General features: G+C 37.0%; 4 protein-coding genes and 1 long non-coding RNA gene across 15 annotated transcripts in view; 3 read left to right on the forward strand and 2 right to left on the reverse strand.

Moving 5' to 3' along the window:
• Positions 1–7,190, forward strand: part of ppfibp2b (PPFIA binding protein 2b) — a 52,752-nt gene extending 45,562 nt beyond the window's left edge. For 6 of the 9 annotated variants that reach the window (XM_039647908.2, XM_039647911.2, XM_089127548.1 and 3 more), the window contains 9 exons: positions 129–240; positions 700–788; positions 897–1,019; positions 1,122–1,247; positions 2,170–2,358; positions 4,011–4,193; positions 5,253–5,318; positions 6,417–6,488; positions 7,067–7,190. In XM_039647908.2, coding sequence (XP_039503842.2) covers positions 129–240; positions 700–788; positions 897–1,019; positions 1,122–1,247; positions 2,170–2,358; positions 4,011–4,193; positions 5,253–5,318; positions 6,417–6,488; positions 7,067–7,090 — 984 coding nt within the window. In that variant the 3' untranslated portion in view covers positions 7,091–7,190. Of the gene's footprint in view, positions 1–128; positions 241–699; positions 789–896; positions 1,020–1,121; positions 1,248–2,169; positions 2,359–4,010; positions 4,194–5,252; positions 5,319–5,833; positions 6,280–6,416; positions 6,489–7,066 lie in introns of those variants that run through there. The other 3 variants (XM_039647909.2, XM_039647914.2, XM_089127550.1) reach the window with 3 other exon arrangements.
• On the forward strand, positions 7,106–8,073 carry rep15 (RAB15 effector protein). Its single transcript, XM_039647917.2, has one exon. The coding sequence runs from the start codon at positions 7,106–7,108 to the stop codon at positions 7,850–7,852; it is 747 nt and encodes a 248-aa protein (XP_039503851.2). The 3' UTR covers positions 7,853–8,073.
• Positions 8,074–9,152: 1,079 nt separating this feature from the next.
• On the reverse strand, positions 9,153–13,813 carry cyb5r2 (cytochrome b5 reductase 2). The gene is made up of 9 exons (XM_039648190.2): positions 13,675–13,813; positions 12,439–12,597; positions 12,270–12,342; positions 12,056–12,162; positions 11,832–11,961; positions 11,471–11,554; positions 11,227–11,312; positions 10,191–10,290; positions 9,153–10,084 (listed from the first exon to the last, which is right to left on the reverse strand). The coding sequence occupies exons 1-9, from the start codon at positions 13,687–13,689 to the stop codon at positions 9,912–9,914; spliced, it is 927 nt and encodes a 308-aa protein (XP_039504124.2). The 5' UTR covers positions 13,690–13,813; the 3' UTR covers positions 9,153–9,911.
• Positions 13,814–14,342: 529 nt separating this feature from the next.
• Positions 14,343–22,117, reverse strand: ovch2 (ovochymase 2). 2 transcript variants are annotated; one of them, XM_039648189.2, is made up of 19 exons: positions 22,033–22,117; positions 21,855–21,952; positions 21,660–21,757; positions 21,396–21,568; positions 21,220–21,315; positions 20,990–21,141; positions 20,689–20,884; positions 20,383–20,497; positions 20,163–20,296; positions 19,936–20,079; positions 19,172–19,302; positions 18,719–18,812; positions 17,787–17,918; positions 17,174–17,254; positions 16,773–16,956; positions 16,099–16,153; positions 15,798–15,978; positions 15,433–15,566; positions 14,343–14,510 (listed from the first exon to the last, which is right to left on the reverse strand). In XM_039648189.2, the coding sequence occupies exons 1-19, from the start codon at positions 22,115–22,117 to the stop codon at positions 14,343–14,345; spliced, it is 2,451 nt and encodes an 816-aa protein (XP_039504123.2). The 2 variants fall into 2 exon arrangements, with proteins under 2 accessions (XP_039504123.2, XP_088983677.1); XM_089127551.1 differs by lacking the exons at positions 14,343–14,510; positions 21,855–21,952; positions 22,033–22,117 and having other exon boundaries at positions 15,437–15,563; positions 21,660–21,796.
• LOC148965068 (uncharacterized) lies at positions 14,434–19,206 on the forward strand. 2 transcript variants are annotated; one of them, XR_016150652.1, is made up of 4 exons: positions 14,434–14,520; positions 16,775–16,993; positions 17,101–17,266; positions 19,044–19,206. It is a non-coding gene; the product is annotated as an uncharacterized LOC148965068 (long non-coding RNA). The 2 variants fall into 2 exon arrangements; XR_016150651.1 differs by lacking the exon at positions 19,044–19,206 and having other exon boundaries at positions 17,101–17,820.
• Positions 22,118–24,166: the final 2,049 nt, after the last annotated feature.

Consider the following 24,166-nt stretch of genomic DNA (forward strand, 5'->3'; position numbering starts at 1 on the left):
TGACTTTACGCGTCCATAATTGAACACTTATACATTTTCATTCCTTGATATCGATAAATTCCATTTACCAAAGAAATAATATGCGGTCACAGCCATCTTGATTTTTTTAAATTGATTTTCACATTTAGGATCTGGGAATTAAACATCCACTACACAGGAAGAAGCTCCAGCTGGCTCTGCGCTCCTTCAGCACCAAAATCACAGAGAAATCCTCTGAACTCGACCACATCTGGGTCACACGTATGTACCTTTGAACAAATGAATTTTTATCCCTCTTTTTTGTTTTCTTCATGGCACATATGGATTTGGAGTGCTGCTTAAAAATAAAATGAAGTAATCAAAGAACAGTAAAAAATTAACAAGTAAATAAATCTAGCACCTTTTAAAGTTGAAAAATAAATAGTCTATATACATAGTATAAATAAGTCACTTTTTTCAAATGCTACATTTTATTTAATTTTATAAAGCATTTACAGCTGGCTTTATTAACTACATTTTAAAACATGAATTAAATAAATATTTATAAATGTATGTCTTTAAATGTCAATTTGAAAAGTGATTTGTTTGAAGGTTTTTGACTGAATAAAGTGTTTTTTTTTAGGTGACTCTCCTAGTGCTCCATATATAGATATTTTAGAAAATATGAATAAGGAATTACAGTTACACTCTATATAAAGAAACCATGTTATTTCTACACAGGATGGCTGGATGATATCGGATTACCGCAATACAAAGACCAGTTTCATGACGGACGTGTGGACGGTAGAATGCTGCAGTACTTAACAGTGGTAAATATCTTTGTTAACCTTTATTGCATTGCCTGTCAAATTAAAAGTCTGGAATATGATGTACAGTATCAACTGAGATTAATATCGGTACTTTCGTTTCATTTTCAGAACGATCTGCTGTTCATGAAAGTCACCAGTCAACTTCATCACCTCAGCATCAAGTGTGCTATCCACGTCCTACATGTAAACAAGTTCAACCCCAACTGCCTCAAAAGAAGACCTGGAGATGAGGTGTGGATAAAATAAACAGACAACAAAGAGAGGGCAATCTACTTCTGCACGTGCAGGACTGATAATGCTCTGTGGATATGCTAATTCTTGTTGTTTTGACAGAATAAAACATCCCCTTCTGAGGTCGTCCAGTGGTCCAATCACCGTGTGATGGAGTGGCTCAGATCGGTTGACCTGGCAGAATACGCCCCCAACCTGAGAGGCAGTGGAGTGCATGGAGGACTTATAGTGAGTGACTCAAATCAAACTTTGTCCTGTTACTAATTCAAGGCGATTAAATAGTTTCTGCGACACTAGTGGCACTTAGCGGAATTACAAAAATAAAGCATATTTGCAAGCGCCTCTTTTGTGCGTCATGCCTCCCCCAAATCAAACATCACAAACACGGGTGCTTGTGAAGGTATGTATTAAATGTATAATGTACATACATGTTGCTCACATATTATGGTAGCCCTGTTTGTGCTAAATAGAGTGTGATTTCACCTGTTCCATTAATATGTTTATAAGTAACTGAAAAAAGCACAAATGTCAGAACATCTCTAGGACCCCAGATACACATTGCACCCCAGAGGGTTAACTGCTACTTCGCGATGTTCTACTGTAACCGTCTACTACGGGAGAACAGCTGATTTGCTGTAGTCGTTATACGTGACAGATTAAGAAAGTTAATGTTATGTTTTAGGTTATGTGGCATTGTAATCATTTCTGTATATCATTAAATGCCAAAATCAACCCTTCTCTTACTTTTTAAAATCACTTTCTTTTGTTTATTTTGTCTGATGATTAAATTATCACCAATGCCGTCCTCTTTACTGTTGCTTAGTGATTTTTGCGCTCTTTAGCTACGGCAGTTAACCGTTTACTTCCGTTCTATCAGCAGCTGTTGCTTAAAGTCCCTGCTGTAACAGTCTGTCACAGGCAATTCTAGTTGCATATCCTTTCTGGCCTGCCATCTAGTGACGATATTTATTTAATTTTTTGGCCTGATGTCAAACTTACTTGCCGCCCCATGCCTTAGAAAATGCATTTCAACATGCTAAAACCCCATAGCAACACCTTAGCAAAAACTACTCAGAACACCATAGCAAATATTTTGTTTCAGATTCCAATAAATTCCAAATAACTAGATTTTTGTTTGTTTTTTTGTCAGATCTTGGAACCTCGTTTTAACTCGGACACCCTTGCGCTGCTCCTGAACATCCCCCCGCAGAAGACTCTGTTGAGGAGGCATCTGGCCACTAACTTCAACACGCTGGTGGGCTCTCAGGCTCAGCAAGAGAAACAAGAGTTCCTGGAATCATCGAACTACACGCCGCTAACCACCACCGCAAAAGTCCGGGTGAGAAAAGCAGTTCACATTCGCTGGCCACATCTTTAGAAACACCTTAATCCCTGCCAAGCACACACCTCAGAATGAAGATGGAAGCCCTTACACATGTAAATATATGGACTCCTGCTTCAGCAGCCGGATTCGTGTTTAAGCTCAGCTGATGCAGCACACGTGTTTTGACACTTAGATTTTGCTTAGGCCATCTATATGGAATGTGCTGAGCGAATGGTCCTACAGTGTGTAACATACTTACTAAGCACAATGCAGCTTTAGACGAAACATTAGTTCACCTTCGTCTTTTGCCAACCATTCATTTTTCATGATAATAGAAAGAATGCGTTTTTAATAGGGCTGTGCAAAAATTAATTGCGATTAATCGCATTCAAAATAAAAGTCTGTGTTTACATAATATATTTGTGTGTGCTGTATATAATTATTTTTTATATATATAAATACACACACATTCATGTGTATATTTAAGAAAATGTGTTATTCATACATAAAATATTTATATTTATATAATATAGATTATGTATTTATATATATACAGAATTTAAGTGCAAATAATTCTTAAATATATACATGCATGCATAGGTATTTATATATACAAAATAATTATATACAGCACACACAAATATATTATGTAAACACAGACTTTTATTTTGGATGCGATTAATCGCAATTAATTTTTGCACAGCCCTAGTTTTTAAGAGAAATTATTTCCGGTAAGGATGACGTGACATTAAAGGGTCTCTTAATGTTGTTCTTTTGCCTCACCTGGAACAATTTTGAGTCTTTTACAACAATTTTAAACTGATCCTGGAGATTAATGGACTGGGTTTGTCTCTATTTAAATTTTTTCCATAAAAATTATGATAATTTCATGAATCGCTGTGTGTATCCTATCATATTTGCTGATATTCAGCCCAGTTCATGAATTATTCAATTGATTGAATTTGGTCAATAAATATTTATTATTATTGTTATTAATAAGATACTTGCTTTTTATCCAGCCCAATTCAATTAATTCATTATGGAATGTAATGAATGAATGAACATTTTATTTATTTGATTTTTTTTATTAATAATAAAACAATCTTTTCCACCCAATTTCATTTACAATAATAAAACATTTTGTAGACAAATGTATTGAAAACATAATTTAACAACAAAAAATGGGTAACATGTTTTTATAGCATTTATTAACTATCCAACTTGATATTTCTATTAGCTAAAATGAACAAAAGTTAATACATGTTAGTTCACAGGGAATAAACTGATGTTGACAGATGCCACTTATGATTGCAATAACAAGATTGGAATAGCATTCTGTTAATAAGATTAAATGATTAATAAATGCTGTAGTAGTTTTCAGAATTTTTCCACAAACTTTATATTATATTATAGGAGAATATTACTTTTATACTCTTTTTGTCTAAATAGAAAATAAAACAAAAACAAAACAAACATCCTAACAGTATGAAAATTAATATTAATTTTTAAAATTTGCTAAAGATTGAATTTATTAAATAAAAAAATAAAGGAATTGTGTATTCATAGTTAAATATGAAATCTCAGCTGATATAATAGGCAGATACTGTAGGTACTGATATACTGTTGTTAATCCCTGTTATTCATGCTGTTGTGTTTCTGTTCCTCAGCCACGTAAAATAGGCTTCTCCAGTTTTGGCCACCGTAAGAAGCGCGCTGACGACTCCACAGACTACATCTGCCCTCTGGATGCGTCCCAAGCCCAGGCCCTGCTCAACGGGGCCAACCGGCCCTACAGCGGCTTCAGGGGCCTGAGCCCCATCTTCGACAGGGACCCAGAGAGACGGGAGCAGGTGGGAGCTCTACAGATCTGACGCTTGCACCCATATCCCACAAAACCACGGCAACCTCCCAACGACACCCTGCTTCAGTTCAGTGCCATTTTCTAACACCCCCAGCATCCTTCATTGACGGACACTGCGGAAAGACTTGGATCCGAGGGTTTAGTACATCATCTCTCAAGGGAAACGGGGTTTAGTTGAACGCTCTTCCCAGAATAGTGCCACTTCACCAGTGATAATACGATCGACTCTTATCATTTTTTTTTTTTTTGTGGATCGTAAAAAAATGTATTGAGATTTAAAAGTATTCCATTTTTGTAACCCAACACCTACTGTTTCAAAAGACAGTGTGTACTATCTTGTGCAATATTTGCATATTTTAGAGTTATTTAATGGTCTATTTATGGGGAATTTTTAAGAGGCGAACAGACTACTACTTAAATGCTCACTAATCTGATTAATCGGTTATTTTCATACAATGAAATGCACAAAAGTATTTTTATAGGTAGATATCTTGCCTCTTCAGTTGAAGAAAGACTAATGATATATTTACGATATACAACGCAAAATATTGTTACGTAAACAATAAACCTCCTCGATCACAGTGATATTGTGTGTTTTTTCCTGCACATAAAGGATGTTTTCCCTTTAAAAATGTTCCTTGATAAATGTCTTCTTGGCTGTGTGTAATTTCAAAACTTAATCATCTTGCAAAATTATTTTTAATAACAAACTTTGCGCACAAAAAAAAAAAAAAAACATTGGCATGCATGATTTACAAACATTAACCATTAACCTGCTGTCATCCATGCATCTGACCCACCAACAAATGGTCATTTGTGGAGAAGTGCATGCTGGGAAAGGATTTTCATGCACTTGTGCAGGTACATTCTAATATACATTTCTCTATATTCACATTATTTGCAACTTCATTACCACCCATTGCTTCTGCTTAATATTCCATGTATAAATACAAATATATTTGTTTGTACAAATACATTGTGTGTACAATTATGAATATTAACTTATATTATTAGGTTGATATATTTGATGGATATCTTCACATTTCAGATTCTGTGCGCCAAAGGATCAGGGATGCAGATCGAGGCCTTATCCAGGGGAATTAACAACCTCACAGTAAGGTGTTTTTTTTTTTTTAAATCCGCAGTATCCATTAACCAATAACAGATTTTAGTCTATCTATCTATCTAAATATCTATCTGAATATCTATCATTCTGAATATCTATCTGAATATTGTGAATGTAATTGGGGAAAAACCCAAACTAAAATAGACTCATCATTTCAATGGAACTTCTTGTAGCCTGATGCTTATAACGATGCTTTATTTTTTATTTACATGTACAGTACCCATATTACAATTCATAGTAAAGATTCAACATTTATCTACATATTATCTTAATGACCAAATGAAAGTCACGTTTTAAAACAAATTTTAATATTCACATCTTAATATTTCCCGCCACTGACAGAATTTTCCTATTTTATTATTTTTCTAAATCCTAGAATTGAATATTCAGCCCTCGTGTCACATATTGCAAACAGTTACTGAAAAGTTTAACTCTGCTAAGCTAGTTTAACTTGTGGAGCGCTTCGCACTAATCCTGGCACCATCCCCTCCTCTCACTTCCAGTACTTACTGAGCCGAGACGAGCTGCTGAGAGGAATGAGACGCAGCCACACCGCAATAGTGTGAGCCACACTAACTGCCCAGAACTTAACCCGCCTCACCCTCAAACCTTCAGGACCTGTTCACCATCCAGCTCAACACTATTTTGTTATTGTATTACCATTTGTTTTTGATTTGTGATTCAGTTCATAAGGCACTAAATGAAAATTGTTTTTAAACTTTTTGTGTACTATGCAAACAGCCTTATTTTCTGTCTTGTTTTTCATTTGTTGTTGTGTTCTTGTAGCCAGTGGAACTGGATGCGAGTAAATCTTTCTGTTTGCCCAGCAGTTTGTCATTTTCTTGGGCTTGATCTTTTTTTCAAATCTATATAATATGTTAAAAGCAGTTTGTTTTTTCAAGCAGAAATGGTTGTTTGCTTGCCATACCTCTATTAAATCCATCTCAAGAGTTGAAAGGGGTTTGTTATTGTAAGGGGCTTTATGATGACTCGTCCAGCGTCTCCCGTGACCCAAATGGCAAACACTATATTTGGGAGGTCCTTATCTGATGGTTTAGCCTTAAATGCGCACACTTATTTTAATAGGACACCAGACGAGAGAAGAAAGATCCGACTGCAGGTTCACTCTCACCCAATACTAAGGAAAGAATAATATTGGTGAGTTATTTTATCTAATGACATTTTACATGTTAGTGTCCATTAATGCCAATTCTCACTATTACACTCTAAACAATGCTGGGATGTTTGAACCCAAATTTGGATCAAATATAATTGCATTTTTAACCCAACATTTGGGTTTGTCCATATTTGACCCAAATTTGGGTTCAAACAACCCAGCATTTTTTAGAGTGTAATATTTTTTAATGTGCTAATATAAGTTTATTAGTACTTATAAAGCACATATTAGTGCCTCATTCTGTATGATAATATTCTACACCCCTTAATATCCTACCCAATACCTAAATCTAAGAAATACTGTACGAACTAAGAGTTTACTGAGGCAAAAGTCATAGTTAATAGTGAGAATTGGACCCTAATCTGAAGTGTGACCACATTAACAACTATTCCCTTGTAACATAAACGCTTATGTTAACGACATGCCATTATTTGTAATCATATACATATTTATTTTTGTCTAGAAATGTTAATTTGTAAAATTAAAACTTTCAGTCTATTGGATTTTAAATGAGATTTTTGGTTGTCCTTAAAATACAATTATGTGTCAATATTTCCAGTGTATAAGGGAAACAACACTTTGAACTGGACCGGCTGGAATGAACCAAAAATATCTCCAGTATGAAGCCAAAACCAGCATTTTCAGAACCTTATGGGCTAAACCCAACAAAACCTCCTCGGCGGACCTCATCCACCTCTTTAGCGACTGCATCCGAGCGGCTTCATCCAGAACAAAGGAGTATCTGCTCTTCAGGGACCCGGAGAACAAGTTCCACCCAAGTCCTTCAACCCTAAGCGAGATCTTTCTGATGACCTACATCCAGCACAGCAGCCTGTTGAATCTCAGCGACACGTTCAACTGCACCACCATGACCCAAGAACAGAGGATACTGTTGGGAGCCCACTGGGTCTGGGCCGTGCTGGATCAGCCGAGCAAGAACCCCCGGGTCCAGATCGCGACGCAGGTTTTTCACCTGCCAGAAAGAACGGAGGAGAACGTGGAGGACCTGTCCTTGGATATCTACAGCGACATCATGCGCATGGCCAGGATGGATGTGGTGGAGAGAACCCCAGCCGAGAGGATGGTGGAGTTCTGCTCTTCCATCGGCAGAGACTGTTACGCGCTTTTTCTCTTCTTCGGTCGACCAAACGACAAAGGAAACATTTACGGGCTACTTAGCAACAACCTGCAAGCAGCCGTGGGGAAGTGTGTGAGGATTGATCAGGTTTTTATCGATCACTTCTTCAAAGGTGCGAAATGCTTTGCCACTTCAAGTGGAATGATGCAAGCACTGGTCGGTAAGGAGGGTGACGATCCTCTGACCATGCTTGTTAAGTTCACCTAACAGCTGAGCTGTTCTTACTAGATTCATTAACATTTTTGGTGTTTATTCTAATGAGCAGCTCTGCTTGTAACAGATGCTTTGAATGCAGCACCGGGTCTGTATGTTGATACTGTATGTTCCCAAGACTTTTAAAGCTAGTGTCTGATGTCAATCCACCTCCAGCGATCCTTAACTGTTACTTGATCGAAAATAGTGTGCAGAAATAAATATTTTTTCTCACATGTTTTGTTCTTTCTTTGTTACTACCCCACATTTAAAAAATGTCTCTGTCCACAGGATCTATTAAAGGAGTAGTTCACTTTAAAAAAAACTTTTGCTGATGATTTAATGTCATCCAAGATATCATCCAGGATTTTTCTCCAGATAATGCATTTCACTGACAACCAAACGGTTCAAGGTCCAAAAGACGATTTCAATGCAAACTGTTCAAAGGGCTTTAAACGATTTCAGACGATGAATAAGGGTCTTATCTAGCGAAACGATCGCTCATTTAAAAAATAAATAAAGTTTACGTTTTATAAGCACAAATACTCGCCTTGCTCTGTTCTGTGATGCGCATTCGTGACTCTCCTGAACTCGCTTATCAAAATGAACAAATCTTTTTTTTGGTCATTTGGTTCATTCAACGAACGAAATGAACGAATTGACTTGGAAAAAGATTCGTTCATTTTGATAAACGAGTTCGAACAGGAGAGTCACGAACTCCTGGAATTTTTTCATCAAAAACCTTCTTTTCGACTGAAGAAAGAAAGACATGGACATCTTGGATGACATGGGGGTGAGTAAATTATCAGCAAAAGTTTTTTTTAAAATGTACTACTCCTTTAAGGGTATAGTTCACCCAAAAATTTAAATTCTGGCATCATTTACTCACCCTCATGTTGTTCCAAACCTATATGTGTTTTTTTCTTCTGTTGAACAGAAAAGAAGATATTTTGAAGAATGCTGATAACTAGACAGTTGACGGTAGCCATTGACTTACATAATAGCCTAAAAAAAATAATAATAATTGTGGAAGTCAACGGGTGCCGTCAACTGTCTGGTTATCAGCATTCTTCAAAATATCTTCTTTTTTAGTGGTCAAAATATTCTTTTTTGTTATGGTTAAAATATCTTCTTTTATGATGATTAAAAAGCGTAATTAAAGGAAAGGTGATGTGACAGTGGTAAACTTTTTTAATTAGTGGTAAAAAATTTGACTAAACCACTCAATTCATATACTGTTAAGATGTTTGAAGCGTCAAAGTCGTAGTTGCTTAGCTGTCTAATGTCTATGGAGGGACGGAAATCGTTGAAATCGTTCAGATTTCATTAAAAATCTTTATTTGTGTTCTGAAAATGATAGAAAGTCTTACGGGTTTGCAAAGACATGAGGGCGAATAATGACAGAATTTTCATTTTCGGGTGCACTATCCCTTTAAGATGCTCATTGAAACATTGAAAAACTTGATTTTATTGCCTTTTACAAAACTTTTGTAAATTTATGCAAAAATTTTCTGGAAATGTTCATACCTAACACAGTCTCATCCCAAGAAGTCATATAACTGACATCTTGGGACGTCTTTTGACCATACGTCCACATCCGCCTTTTAAGGGTACCCTTAAACGTCGGTTACATGACGATCCCGGGCCGTCATACAACTGATGCTTTACCTTTAACTTTGGTTAGGTGACGGGGTAGGTTTAGGTCTGGGGTAGGGTTAGGATCCGATAACGTCATCTAACCAACGTTTAAGGGTACCCTAAAAAGGCGGATGTTGACGTATGGTCACAAGACGTCAGTTACATGACGCTGCGCTGTAACACCCCGTTTTAAAAATACTTTGAAATTTATCCTTAAAAACAACAAAAAATACAGATTAAAAAAAAAATGTTTACTTTTACTGGCCTGACTTGGACTTTTTTCCAAAGATAATTCCTCACAAACAAAACCAAATGGATTCAACAAAAGAACTCTTATCCTGCATTGATTCGATTGTTTCACAAGCTGCAAACCATCTATTACAAATGATCACAGAATTTGTTTGTGTAATACACTAATCAGTGGCATTATACATTATCAGTATGCAAAAATGTTGTCAGTTTTGTAGCCGAGCTTGTCGAGGTTTGGCAGGCAGGCATACTGGATCATGGGGGGTGGACCGCACATCACGATGAGCACATCATTGGCCGGAGGCGGGAGATGGTCTTTTATCATGGGGGCATCAACAAACCCTTTGCTGTACTTCCACCCTGTTACAAGAACAGAGACAGAAAATCTTCACAGGCGTCTCTACTGCTGGGCAGTCAAATGATCTTAGAATTCATCGAGATATTTATATCAGTAGATGAATTGTACCTTCAGAGGGCTTGTCCAGTGTGTACCACAGATTGAGTTTATCAGGGTGATTTCTATGAGCTTCATCCAGCTCTTTACGTAACAATATGTCGTTCTCAGTCTGTGGGAGTGAAACACACTTTACAACACCGCTAACAAACATTAAATAAGGTGTACTTATGTTATGACAAATGTATAATGTGTTAACATTCACTAGGAAAATGTCATTTAAAATAAGACTTAAGAAATAACTGCAAAAATTCTGTTAATTTTCTTGTTTTCCAGCTGAAATGTACGGAGATGTGGACAAATATCTACTGTATAAATATAATGTGTGTGAGGAGCAAGTTTTTAAAATTGAAAGGGTATTCCTGGCTTACTGACTAACATTCGTTTATCGAACTCTTTGTTGAATAATTATTTAAAATTATTATAGATGTGAGAGTAAATATGATTTCGGATAGATCTGACACCCTTATTGAACATGATGTAAATCGAGACTTTTTCTTTTACAGACCAAAAGAAGCATGTCCCGCTGTGGTAAGAAACAAATGTACTGATATCCTACTTTAAGTCAAATCATTTTTTTTAATGTCTGTAAATTTCATATTTGAAAAACCATAGATTGTGTTGAAGTCATATGTAGATACTTGGTGCTGAAGAAATGTAAAATCTGGGTAGTGAAATATAGTAAATCTTGCATGGACAAATTTAATATTATTTTTTAATAATTCAACAAAGAGTAATTCAAGTAAAGAGGTTATTGTAATGTTCATGGAAATGTATAATAACGTTTGTGAAACATTAACAGAACGTTAGAATAACGCTCTACACATCAAAAACTATTTCCTTAGAATGTTAAGGGGGGTTGTAGTACCTTTTAGTACTATTTTCATTGGTGGAGAAAAAATGGGTACGTCTGAAACTATTCTTATCACTTAACTGAGGATGTTTAGATATTGTTTCTGGGAAGCAACACAAAAATAAGTGGTCAAATGCACTCTGAGCTCCATTTACATTTATTTTTTTTCAGAATTCCATCATGAACGTGACTGACCTGGTTAGCAAATATAATGGAGCACTTGGTATTGTCAGCAGGATCTGCGGTTATACTCCTGATCAGCTGCAGCATTGGAGTGATGCCTGAAAGAATGAACGTGACGTCTTTAATTAATACTTATTTAGATTAAATGTCTTGGCAGAAATTCCTGGAAACCTACTATGAATACATTGGAGCCCATTCAAAATACACTTAGCTAGTGTTCCTAATAATCCTTTAGGTGAGTGTATGCCATCATTACCTGTTCCACCAGCAATCATGCCCACGTGTCGAAACTTCCGCACTTTAGGTTCAGATTTTTTATCAGGTCGAATAGCAAACTGCCCTGTAAATGTCAGTAAAGAAATATATGCAGCATCTGAAGCATTTCAATATTTGAAAAATTGTGTTGTGTATACAGGTCATGCAATAAGATGTCGCCCTCTAGTGGCTAAATGCATCGTACAAACAAAACTGATGTAGAAACATTGGAAATTATTGAACAAGGGAAACTGGAAATATACATAGAAGTTAATTTAAATTAGTACAAACAATGCTAAAATAACACTGAATATGTGATTATTCATAAGTAATAATAAGCTAAAAGGAGTCTTTTTCCTTACCTTTTCCATTGTATACCAGTAATCCATTTGGTCCCCTAAAGTCAATGGTGTCCCCAATCTTCATATCATTCAAATACTGAGACATCTTGCCTCCATCAGGATAGTTTGTATGAGTATTTTTATAGTAGACCTTATGTGAGATATTGAGGAAAGGGATTTGTATGAAGCCTACTATAAAACATAACCAGTCATGATTTGCAACTACAAAATGTATTGCATCACACCTTTACAACTAGATCAACGTATCCCTGGTCTTCATCGCTGGACACGGGTGTGTACGCACGAATAACCAGATTCCCATTCACCTTTGCAGACAGGTAAACATGCTGACCTGTGACACCGAATACAAGATAAACTCAGGTGATATTGCGATATTATATTTGAGGTCAGGTGATTCGGCTGATGCGATAAAGATGTAGTGCAATGCCCTTGCCCTACCAATAGGGAGACCAAGAACGTGAGACGAGGATGGAAGACCAAACCGGAATTTTTTAGTGTCATGAGTGATCTCCTGTTGCAAAGCAAATACAAGTAATGCAATGGGCTGCTTGAATATTATTACTTTTATCTTTTGCAGTAGAAAACATATTTAAGTTCACATGATAACCTCTTTCTCTATGAGTGGCAGTTGGTATTTCAGATTGGGGTCCTGCAAGGTTTTTGGAAACTTGCTTTGCTTTCGATCTCCATTGGAGCCTCCTGAGTTTAGGACGAGGAAGAGGATTGTGATCACCACTACAGATATCCCAATTAGCACAGGTGCTGTCTGCAAAATACACGTTAAACACATTATTAGCACAATTGGTTTATGGTTGAAATGAGTTTTTTTAGGCAAATACACTGTAAAAAAATATTTTCAAGATTTGTTATCACAACATTTTTTTTTTCTTTTGTCAAATCAACTTAAATAATTTATTTAGTTCAGATAACTTATTATTTTAAGTTTCTGATGATTAAATCAATCTCCTTCATTGTATTAACTCACTTTTTCCAGTTCAATCAATTTAAAATTTTAAGGCAACCAGGTTACTTAATTTTTTAAGTTAAACCAACAATATTTTTTACAGTGTATAAATTATAATTTAATAACAATATAGCCGGTAAACCAAATGTATATTTATTGTACAATTATAAGTAAATTATAAATATAAATTAAATGTTTAATTAAATATTGTAATTATTTTCATAATATATTATTATTATTATATTAAAATCTAAATAGTTTAATATTAAAATCTAAGTAGTTTTTTTTTATGCAGGATATTGACTGGATGGTGTTTAATTTACTATTTAAATATTTATTTTTAACAAAATTCATCCTAATTTAACAAATTCAACATGCCGATACAACTTAAATCATTTAATGACTTCACTGTTATTCTACATTCTAAATGTAATTTTAATGAAACATTTAAGTATATATACATATATATAATTTGTATATTAAGTATTAATGAGTATTATATAATACTATTAATTAATTTGTTATTTAATTATGTAACATTATTTAACAACTTGCATTTATTTTGATAACCATAATGTGAAAAGTGGTTTAGTAAGAATAATAGAGTAGTTGCGTTTAAACATTTGATAATAAACAGAGCAATTAACACTAAACTATTGGCATTGTGCTACATTCAACATTGATTTGATAACCTGCATATGTCTCTAATTACATCTCACCTTCTTTCCACTGCTGTCATTCTAACCAGAATAAAATCAGCAGATAAGCGTGAAACTGACATGGAGGACAAGCAAGGTGCAAATTGCTTTTTGCAAGGCAGAGTGAGGAAGAAAGCAGATGATTTATGAATGTGAATTGTGAAAGGGGGAAAATACTCACTAGAACTTGATCCATGCTGGTCTAAATCCTCTAATGTACTGTATCAGTTCATATGGTCAGGGTTTAACTTCACTGTGACTGTATGTGAGGTAAAAGTTGTTCATGGTCTATCTCTTCTCTTGTATTCCAACCTTTGCACCAAGGCTAGTTAATAGTGGAAGAGAACAGAGAGTTAATGAAATGCAGCCAAGAGGAGTAGGCCCCTCAGTGGTCTCAGCCAATAGGAATAGAATATTTAAATGAGCAGAGCATTGCCTATGGTTCTTCATGTGTGTCTGTGAATGGTGTGGGATCACCCCACTGCCTGATGTCATATTCAGCGGGATGGGTCAAGGAATCTCCTCAAGTACAGCACATAAGGCCAAGGCAGTTAGACTAATAAAAACAGAAATGCCAGACATTTTTGAAGCTTTAAAATATATTTCAAGTTAGCCAAGGTTGTCTAAACAATAAAAAGTCCCTCTGTAGTCAATATGTTTATTCCTAAAAACAAATATTAGTTTACCAAAATCACATATTTAAAAAAAAAAAATTTCCACCACATAGACATATAAACAACATTAAAAACTTGATTTTCACCACAGAGGGACTTTTGCGCCACAGAGCATTTTGACTTCAGAATGAAATAATTCACAAAAATTATATTGAATTCTGCTATTTCAGGGTTTTCACTCAGTGTCCAAATGCTTTGAGATCCAGTTCATGACAGCTGGTACTGAAGAATATACTGCAGGCTTCTGGATCCCAGCACAAGGTCCTCCCCAACTCTTCACTCCCATCAGAACAACCCCAGATGTGTTTGTCTGACAGACGAGAGGTCCACCGTTCCAATGAGTCTGTGAAAAGGTCAGAAATTGACTAGCAAAATAGCTACTTCCATGCAGTTTTTTTGTCTAGTCACTGAAGTGCATTTCCAGATGACAATTTGCTGCATCAAGTGACACAGTTCTAAAAATCATTCATTCAATGGTCACAAACTGTACGGCTACCTATTGAACATTCTTTAAATATACAATATACACCTTTAAATATCTTCTTATGGACTAAACTTTGTCACTATGCTGCCTAAGCTGCTGCAGCTTAATGAATACTGTGAATTAGTGCATACTATTCTTTTTACATACGTTTTTTTGCCTTCTATATACTGTAGTAGGGAAGTATATTCACATACCGCTCTTCCAAATTCTATGCACGGCGGTATTTCCGGTGAAGGTTTAAGGATGCTCAATAACTTCCGCCGATCGTAGAGTCCAATGCAATACCGAAAATGTATATTGAATTTTATACTCCATGGTTATACTAAAGAAACTTTAGTCACAAAAACAGACAAAACAGACCCCTCGTTGTGTTTGCTTCTTTTTAAAATTATATTAAATAAACAAAACTATATAAAAAATTACATCTAAACGTGTGTAGGCCTACGTTTCGTTTCAAAGACGGGAGGACAGTAAATTTTGAAGACTCTGCCATAATCCCATTTTTCTCGGTTTTCCTCCGCTTAAATCTCCACAACCGGAAATGGACGAGCATCCTTGCGTCAAATGCGGAACTTATGCGTGCATATCATAGACTGTAAAAAAATAGGTGCATACAGCTCATTGATCACCACAAGCACACAAGTGGTTTTGAACAGAGCACATTTAAGAGTCATTCCTGAACTTACCCACTAGAGGTCAGTATTTCTTCAATTGCATTCCCTACTAGTAAACAGCAAGTGTTCGGTGTAGTTCACAGTAGGCCTACAGCTGCAGTCCTCACCATGCATGATTCTCCAGTGCTCAGTCCAGCACATAACAAAGTAGGTGTCAATCTAGTTCCGTGTTGTTGTTCGCACACCGCTCGTTCCAGCAACGATATTTTTAGCCATACAGGTCTGTGCTGCCCATGTCCTGCTAAAAAAAAGTGTATAACATTCACCTAAAGATCCACAGAGAGCAAAATGTGCAACAGAGAAAATGACATTGTTCAAGTGACATTCAAGTTCTGAAAGTTCAACTCTAGGTCAACAAGTATTCGTGAAATGTCATGTTTGCTTATGATGCACACACACACATATCAAAATCCTCCAGACTATTGTGTTACAATCGCAGTGGTCAACTCGTGAAGGCAGATTGGTGACGTACACATTTGGCTGGTCCAGCAGCGGAGGGAGGGTGAGATGTCCTGTCCAGCTGAGGGTAGACAGACAGGCTGCGTGCTTTCACTGAGATTTATCGGAGAGCTCAACTGAAGCAAAGCCACATTAAATTCGAGAGAGGATGGGTTGTAATAAGGGTTTACGTGTACTCTGATCACATCACGGGTCTGAAACGAGAAAAGGAGAATTTTCATTTTTTTTGGGTGAACTGTCCCTTTAAAGACACAAAATCAACATCTTTTGTTCCTGGAACAACATTCCTGCCTATGTTGATTTAGCTACTTCACCTGTTTCTTTGAGCCCTCTGTCGTCACTGATACAATTCTTGGAAGTCTTTCTTCCCTACAAAGAAATCAACATAAAAAGTACGTTTAGTATAGTGCCTTCATAAAGAAGTACAATACTGTGTATTCATAAGTTTTGATGTCTTTTTCAAAGTTAATACATGTGCACGGCTCTAGAAACTACAGTATGAAGCCCCTTAAGGTGTCACATTTACCCTTGCTCTGGAAAAAAACAGGCTAGATCCAGTTATTATGTAGTTTCGCATGAGGACAATAGATTTTGCTCAAGTTGGTCACCCGAATTCGCAGCGCTGACCAAATGAAAGTTTCTTGGTTTGAAAGTGACTTCTGTGAGAGTGGTGCTTCATGCATCTCTACACAATAGTCAATGGACAATGAACCGGGTTTTGCCTGAAAATTTGCTGGAATTTAGGTAATGTGACCGCACCCTAAAGGGGCATGGTAACGATAAAATTAATAATAATAATAATAAGATGGGAGAAAAACGTATAATTCAATTGTTTTTCCCTTTCCCCGAGAAAAGTTTTGTAGAACGCAAATGTTTTACACAAATATCATATATTTCCCGCCTAACTGTTTGTTTTCATCACCATGTCCCCTTAGGGGCTCCATTAGATACAGCCTTTTATAACACTTCTGGCATGTTGGCTGCTCACAGGTCATAAACACAGTGCGCATCAGTAAGGATCCATTGTGACTGGATGATCGCCCCGCCGCAGTCATGGCCTGCACCCAGACCAACGCTCACGTGCCACAGCCATGGCAGTTTCCCATCATCCTCTTCTCTCCTCAGGTTGTCCATTCCAGAGCCAGAAAAGGTATCAGGCATTCCACACGGAGCTGAGAAGCCAGTGGAACACAAGCATGAATACTTGAGGTAAAACCAAATACACCCACAGATGTATCTGTTCAGAGATACATTCTCATTTGTGACTCTGAATAAGTGTTTATTCGCCTTATTTTACACATTTTTTTTGTCTCCAGTTGGATTCCACACATTCTAAAGGCCCTCTGAGACAAAGAGCCTATTTAAAAGTGGAGAACACAAAGAACAAACCAGCCTGCAAATGTGGCGAGATCACTCTGCTGTCATAATCTGCTTCCTCCTCCTGATCTTGATATGCTGTCTTTTGGAGATCTGCGAGGAAATGTAATATTCAAGGCCTTATCATTTTTTGGCATCTTTTCACACAGCATAGAAAGTGTCAAAGAAAGGTTTAGTAAGTTGAGATGTATTAACAGTTTTGCCTTTGTTGTATCAGGTACTAAATATTAAATACATATACTATATTATGTACATATCAATAATCAATAGAAAACCTAGATTGATAAATGAATTTGAGATTTATTTTAATCTTATACTTAATAATCTTATACTTAATCTTCTTTAATCATACATTTGATGTTTTATATATAGCCCTCCTCATATGTCGTATATAATAGCCTTATATATAATATAATAAACTTTCTGTTTAAACGCATAGATTGCAAAACAATTCAACTTCACTGTTGACCTTTTGAGGTAGTATAAATAGTAGTTAGTTAGCTAGTGTGTTTATACTGTGGCGTACTATTTGCACACGCGACACATGTCTGGACAAGGTTTGGTTGCATGACATTTAAACACCTGCAGTGAGTGTTTTCAATATCTGCTAAATGTTGACTCTCACCTTTTTCGTTGATAAAAGACAGAGTGGCGATAAAGCCGTGGGCGGAGATGGTGTTATCTGTGCTGAACTGCAGATGCATTATGGAGCCGTAGCTGAGAACAGCCGGAGGAATGCTCCTGCCACATACAACCACTTAAAACACAAAAATTATAATAGCATTTGAAAACTACATTTCCCAAAATACCACAGTGCAAAATATTCCTGTGTAACTAATAACAGCGTGACACTGTAACACACATTACTAAAGATAAAATGAAACCAATTAGTTTTATTTTAAAATATGCAGTCATTCAAATGTTTGAGTATTTTTTTTGCATTAAATTAATTTTTTTTTGTTTGTTTTTAAAGTTTTCTATTCTAAATGGTTTCTTTTCATCAAAGAATCCTAAAAAAAAATATCAGTTTCCAGAGAAATATTAAACAGCAAATTGTTGTTCAACATTGATAAAAATAAGATATGTGGTCACACTTTAGTTTAGGGTCCAAAATTAACTTATTATTAACTATGACTTTTACCTCAATAAACTCGATATACTAATTAAATAAACTAATTACTGCTTTAATAGTTAGTGAGGAAGTTGTTAAGGATTAAGGGAATATGGTCATCCAGAATAAGGCATTAATATGTGCTTTATAAGTACTAAAAACAGTCAATATCCTATAAGTAATATGCACTTGAATGAGCAATTAGTTAATCATGAGAATTAAACCGTAAACTAGTGTTACCAGAAATGTAGTATATTCAAATAATAAAAAAAAAAATCATAATATTATTGTTTTAGTGTATTTTAATTAAATGAATGGAGCCTAAGTGAGCAATACATTTATTTTAAAAACATTTTAAAAAACGTATGAACGGTAAACGTTATAGTTCTGTTTCAATTTTAAAAGATCAAATACTTCCATTGTAATAATTTTTTTTTGCACTTTACCTATTTCATCCATGCCATCGATGTCTCCGAACACTGTGAGTGAATCATATTGGCAGTTTTCTGACTCCTCAAGGTCAAAGTCATCAAAGTCAAGCTAAAAGGCACATAAGGATTAGCATGTTAGCATATAGCGAACAGAGTGAGATGATCATGAACACACAATGACACAGTCGGGTTTTTCTGTCATTGCAAATGCCTAAAAAATTTTAGGCCAAAAAACATATGAAAGGCTCTTAAGCAGGTAACAACCAGTGTTACATGACTGCCAGTGACGTCATAACGTCGCTCTTTGGAGTCTAATTGAGTATCACATTCTCTTTTGCAGTGAAACTGATCAGAGCCTCCAATCTCAATGCATGCATGCATTCATGACCGGACAGAGAGGTCATGACTGGACAGAGGGGACACCAGGCGCTGACTGGGCCAACAATGGGGCTACAGGGTTGTTTTTACCTTGACTATGTGCCCTTCTGGGGCATAGATGACCCAGTGGCAAAGGCTGTTGTTCCTGTAGGCATTTGGGTAGGCGGGGCTCCGCACAGCCCCATTGGGCTCTAACAGCACCTCTGTTCCACATTCAGCTCCTGCACAAACAAACACAAAAGGAGAAACTGGTAGAATGGAGCCCAGCCATGGTGTCACATTTCAGTACGGCAAGGGTCATACCGACGGGAGCAGGGTGGTGATTTGAACCTGGCTCTTACCTTCTCTGAACTTGCCACTGGTAGATGGCAGACATGTAACTATAGTAACGGTCCTATTGAGATAAGCTCTCTGCTCTCCGAGGAGCCTATCTGAGCGGCTGCAGTGTGAAAACAGAATTCTACTGGGGAATGTTAGCTTGCCTCTTAACCTGACTGGGGAAATTAACACACACTTTGCAGACCAGGTCATGGAACTGATAGATCATTTGGGCACTAACCTGTTCTGCTAAGGAGAGCACAGAACGGACGTGTAAGTGAGACAATGCTCGAAAACAACATCATCAGGCATGTACAAGCAAGCATGCTAATCACACACACACTATGCAAGCAAGCTATTCCAAGCATCCGCGCAATGTATGTATGGTGATCGGCAAGGGCTACAATTGCACGCCTCATTCTGAATTGGACTAGTCTTGAGCACACAGATTTCTTCAAACATTGTTTTGTCCCTTTCAGGGAACATTGTTGACTTTTTTTAGAGCAGGAGAAACCAGTCTGACAGATAAAACTCACCAAAACCGAAATCCTTGCCAACACCACTGAACTGGATGGCAAATCCTGCACCTGTGTTGCTTACATCTGATACAAACTGTACTGTGACACTATGGGAAGCACCAATAAGAATTGGAGAGGGTGGTTGACCGCCACAGAACCGCCCTGGTAAGCAAGGTCATAAGGTGAAACATGCAACCAATTGCAGAAGGTAAAAGAATAGCTTGTGTAAATGCTTCCCCCATCACCTATTCGACTGTCTTCATCCACATACACTGTCAGATGATCACTTTGGCACTTTGTGTCATTCTCCAAGTCAAACTCCAAGAACTCCAGAAGAATACGTTCACCAATGGCAACTCGAATGGACCACGAACACATTCTACACCAAAAAAAAAAATTGCTGTGAAAGTTTCAGTTTTTAACCTTTTGGTTGCAAATATGTAAAATACTTCAGATGTAACTCACTCATTGTGGTTGTAGCTTTGCCCTGAATGAGCTGGATTTCTGATAACGCCTTCATTTCCAGGTACAACTCCATCTGGGACACTGCACAGGGACCTTTCGACACCTACACTGAGTTCTGTAAGCAAGTAATCATTTATTTAAAGGGTCTTGCAGTACACTTACTTATTAAAATTTGGGGTTAGCCAGCCCACATTGTATAGCAGTCCAATGGGAAAACTCCAGATGGCCAGGTGTCTTGCTCGAGAGCAAATGGTGATTGAACCTGAACCTACATTGTTTCAGATATTAGTTGACAACACTACCCACCTTTCCTAAGATTTGACTTGATCCATGACAGAAACATTAAGACATCAGTGAATACTCCAGGTGAGCCTCTTTTGGATGATGGTTTGATATTGTTGTCGTTCCAGCTTCGACCGCAGCCCTTACCCCATGACGTGACCCCCACAGCCACCCAGCTTCCATCTTCTCTAGGGCAAAGGAGAGGACCCCCAGAATCCCCCTGGAGCACAGGAGAGCAGATAGGAACTCAAAACCTGAACCAAAGTCGTCCCATACAGTAGGTGTGATAGTCAATGTTAGGGAATCAACTTTGGTGTCAACTTACTTGGCAGGCATCTCTCCGGCCTCTCTCTGGGCCAGCACACAGGACTGTGAAGGTCTTCTGCTCAGGTCTAAGAGTTTGCAGGACTTGTTGGCACTTGCTTTGCTTTACCAGGTCCAGATGGACCTCTTGAAGAACCGATGGAATTGGCCCTCCTAAAGAGAGGATACCACTGTTTTAATACCTTTGAGATATTTGATATATTTCTCCCAATTGTTATAGTGGCTTCTCACTCTCAGTAATACGACCCCATCCACCAACAACACACATGGTCTTGGGTGGAAACCTCTCACCAGAATGAGGCAGACAAACAGGTTTAATGAAATCATCTGTCAAGAAAACACACATTTGTTCATCTCTGATTCTATAGCTGATTTCTTGCATAAGTTAGCCTCGTAAAACGACTTGCCAAAGTGAATGCGTCCATTGATCTCAAGCAAGGCGATGTCGTAGCTCATGGGAGAGGTGCGTTGATATTTTTCATGGAACATTACAGTCTTTATGTGGAAGCTCTGCTCCCCTCTGTCAACTTTTCTTTGGTTGAATTCTCCTGCTACAGTCTCAATATTGTGGAGGAATTCCCTAGGGCAAGCAGTTACATTCAGAAGTAGGTCATTTAAGTGTTGACAGGGTCAAAAGTTATGATTAGTCATGGGTAAATGAGTGGACCTACGCGGATACACTTGCAAAGCAGTGAGCAGCAGTCAAAAGCCAGTGGTCTGTCAAGATGGCTGCAGCGCAGAAATGCGATCCTCTGATCCTAAGGGACACCTGTAGATGATTGTGAAATAGATCTGTGAAATACAGCATGCCCTTTTGGAAATAAAATTAAGTATCATGCGATTTGTAAAGATGAACAGTCACGTGCCAGCCACGGATGGGAACCTCGTCTAGCCTCTGAACCTCCAACTATTCTCAAAGAACGGTCAAGTACGCCTCTTGACTTAGTAGATCCGCACTTTGCTTCTGCATATCAAGCGACAGGACAAATGTTTGTCATTCATTTGTGGCTAGCTCACATACAATTGAATAAAACATTTTCTTACCACTGAGATGAACAGCATAGGTCATTTCGAGACAACCCAACAAGCTGAGAAAGCCAACAAAGGTCCTGAAGGATAATTCAGACATTCTGTGTCCTCTGCTGTCAAAGCCTAAGATTGGGGTATTTATAGGGGTGATAGAGGGGTTGTCTTTTGGGGTGGTTATTCATTAACTTTACATAGGAACCAGGCATGTTGAACAGGAAATTGCATTGTGGGTAGCTTTGTTACCCAAATTTTAAACCTAGACCCAAGGATAGATTAACAGTCGACTAATATTGGATCTAAAGGATATAAGGATCTATAAGGATCTAAATCCAACTTCAATATTGTGTGCGTATGTGTGTCTAATTAATTAGCTTATGCTGTTTCCTAAATGTACAAGGAACATTCGCAGAAAGTTTTACAGTTTTGTGATTCAGCCGAAAGAGAAAAGCTCCTGACAATGCTTCCCTCAATAACCAGATTGACCTTTTATTCTAAAGGTTTATTGGAAGTTGTTGGATTTTTACACTCTCAGAGTCTTGAGGCTTAAAATTGTGTACTCACATATACTGTATGTAACAAATATAAAATTATTAACCGAATTAAGTTATTTGGCTACTTATTTACTTCATATATTGTAAATAGATTCTTTCTCTTGTATAGATTCTTTAAATTAATGAAGAGGATAGGCTCACCCATTCTAGTCGTTTATGAAGGGAAATGGACATTATTTGTTGTATTCTGTTAATGTGTATGTCTGCCGATTAATATTGCACTTACCATTAACTAGAGAAACTTTATAGTATGTTATTATTTTCAGTCTTTCTGATAACTGCCACATTTAGTGCAATTTCTTGCATTAGACAGTAAATGAAAGAATTGTGAATTCATGTCTTAGATGCAGACAGCAATGGCAATGTGCTTGTGTCAGAGAATTTACACAAACCAGAGGTCTAGTAAACAGTAGGGGAGCTCTTCTTGACACAAAAGACAATTGTTGCAACTTGCAAGATGATGGTAGGAAGCTCACCACTGGCACCGACGACACTGGACCAAACAAGGGCTTTAAAATTGTCAACATATTTGTGCTTTTGTCTGCAGAGAACAAATGTTAAAAGCAGTTAAAGGAGTAGTTCACTTTTTAAAAAAAAAAAAACTTTTGGTGATAATTTACTCATCCCGATGTCATCTAGGATATCCATGTCATTCTTTCTTCAGTCAAAAAGAAATTAAGGTTTTTGATGAAAACATTCCAGGATTTTTCTCCATATAATGCACTTTACTGGTAACCAAATGGTTCAAGGGCCAAAAGACAGTTTCTGTGCAAACTGTTCAAAGGGCTTTAAATGATTCCAGACGATGAATAGGGGTCTTATCAAGCGAAACAATCGTTAATTTAATAAATAAATAACAAAGTTTAAGTTTTATAAGCTCAAATGCTTGCCTTGCTCTGCTTGCTCTTATATGGAGAAAAATCCTGGAATGTTTTCATAAAAAACTTTAATTTCTTTTCGACTGAAGAAAGAATGACATGGATATCTTGGATGACATGGGGGTGAGTACATTATCAGCAAAAGTTTTTTTTTTTTAAAAAGTGAACTACTCCTTTATGCAATTCATCTTGCAAAAACAATAAACAAATTGACTTTTTCAGTTTCAGTCTAGTCAAACATGGCCAAAAATCACTCCAAAAAGAAGCTAGCCTAGAGACTAAGAAAGATAAGAATGTATGTAGGCCTATACTGTACGTTTTTCGAACCAAACAGCTAGCAGTTTTCGAAGTAAAATATAATGCTCTTTTGTTCAGTGATATCTAAGGGGTTTCTTTTGAGCCATGTTACCTGGCAACCACAGTTAACCACAGTTCAGAGAAGCCAGAAAAACCAGAGAGTCAGTCCTGACTCCTGACATCATTTTTCTCTTGTGAACTCAACTCAAAACCCCTCGTCTCAGTATTTGCCAGTAACTCGATTTGCTCACTGGATTCTAACTTACTGATAAGCTTAAGTTACGTTACACTGAATGATGATGATTCGTTTTGTTCTTAAGTCACTTGAAAATGGTTCAAACTGACAAGAAAACTATCAATCAGAATCACTTTGCTTATTTTTCGGGAACTGGCGAGCTTTTGACGTTAGTTTGCAAATTTTGC

The sequence above is a fragment of the Pimephales promelas genome, chromosome 25, assembly GCF_988280905.1.
Source record: "Pimephales promelas chromosome 25, fPimPro1.hap1.1, whole genome shotgun sequence".
In the NCBI taxonomy this organism is placed as follows: Eukaryota; Metazoa; Chordata; class Actinopteri; order Cypriniformes; family Leuciscidae; genus Pimephales; species Pimephales promelas.

Coding starts and splice junctions, on each gene's coding strand:
- rep15 (XM_039647917.2), top strand. CDS start 7,106: ATGAACCAAAAATATCTCCAGTATGAAGCCAAAACCAGCATTTTCAGA.
- cyb5r2 (XM_039648190.2), bottom strand. Junction 11,962..12,055: donor ACGTTGATCTAGTTGTAAAG/GTGTGATGCAAT, acceptor ATCTCACATAAG/GTCTACTATAAAAATACTCA. Junction 10,291..11,226: donor CCATTATATTTGCTAACCAG/GTCAGTCACGTT, acceptor TCACTCCCACAG/ACTGAGAACGACATATTGTT.
- ovch2 (XM_039648189.2), bottom strand. CDS start 22,117: ATGTCTGAATTATCCTTCAGGACCTTTGTTGGCTTTCTCAGCTTGTTG. Junction 18,813..19,171: donor CAGAAGGGCACATAGTCAAG/GTAAAAACAACC, acceptor TGTGCCTTTTAG/CTTGACTTTGATGACTTTGA. Junction 16,154..16,772: donor GCGCACTGTGTTTATGACCT/GTGAGCAGCCAA, acceptor ATTTCTTTGTAG/GGAAGAAAGACTTCCAAGAA.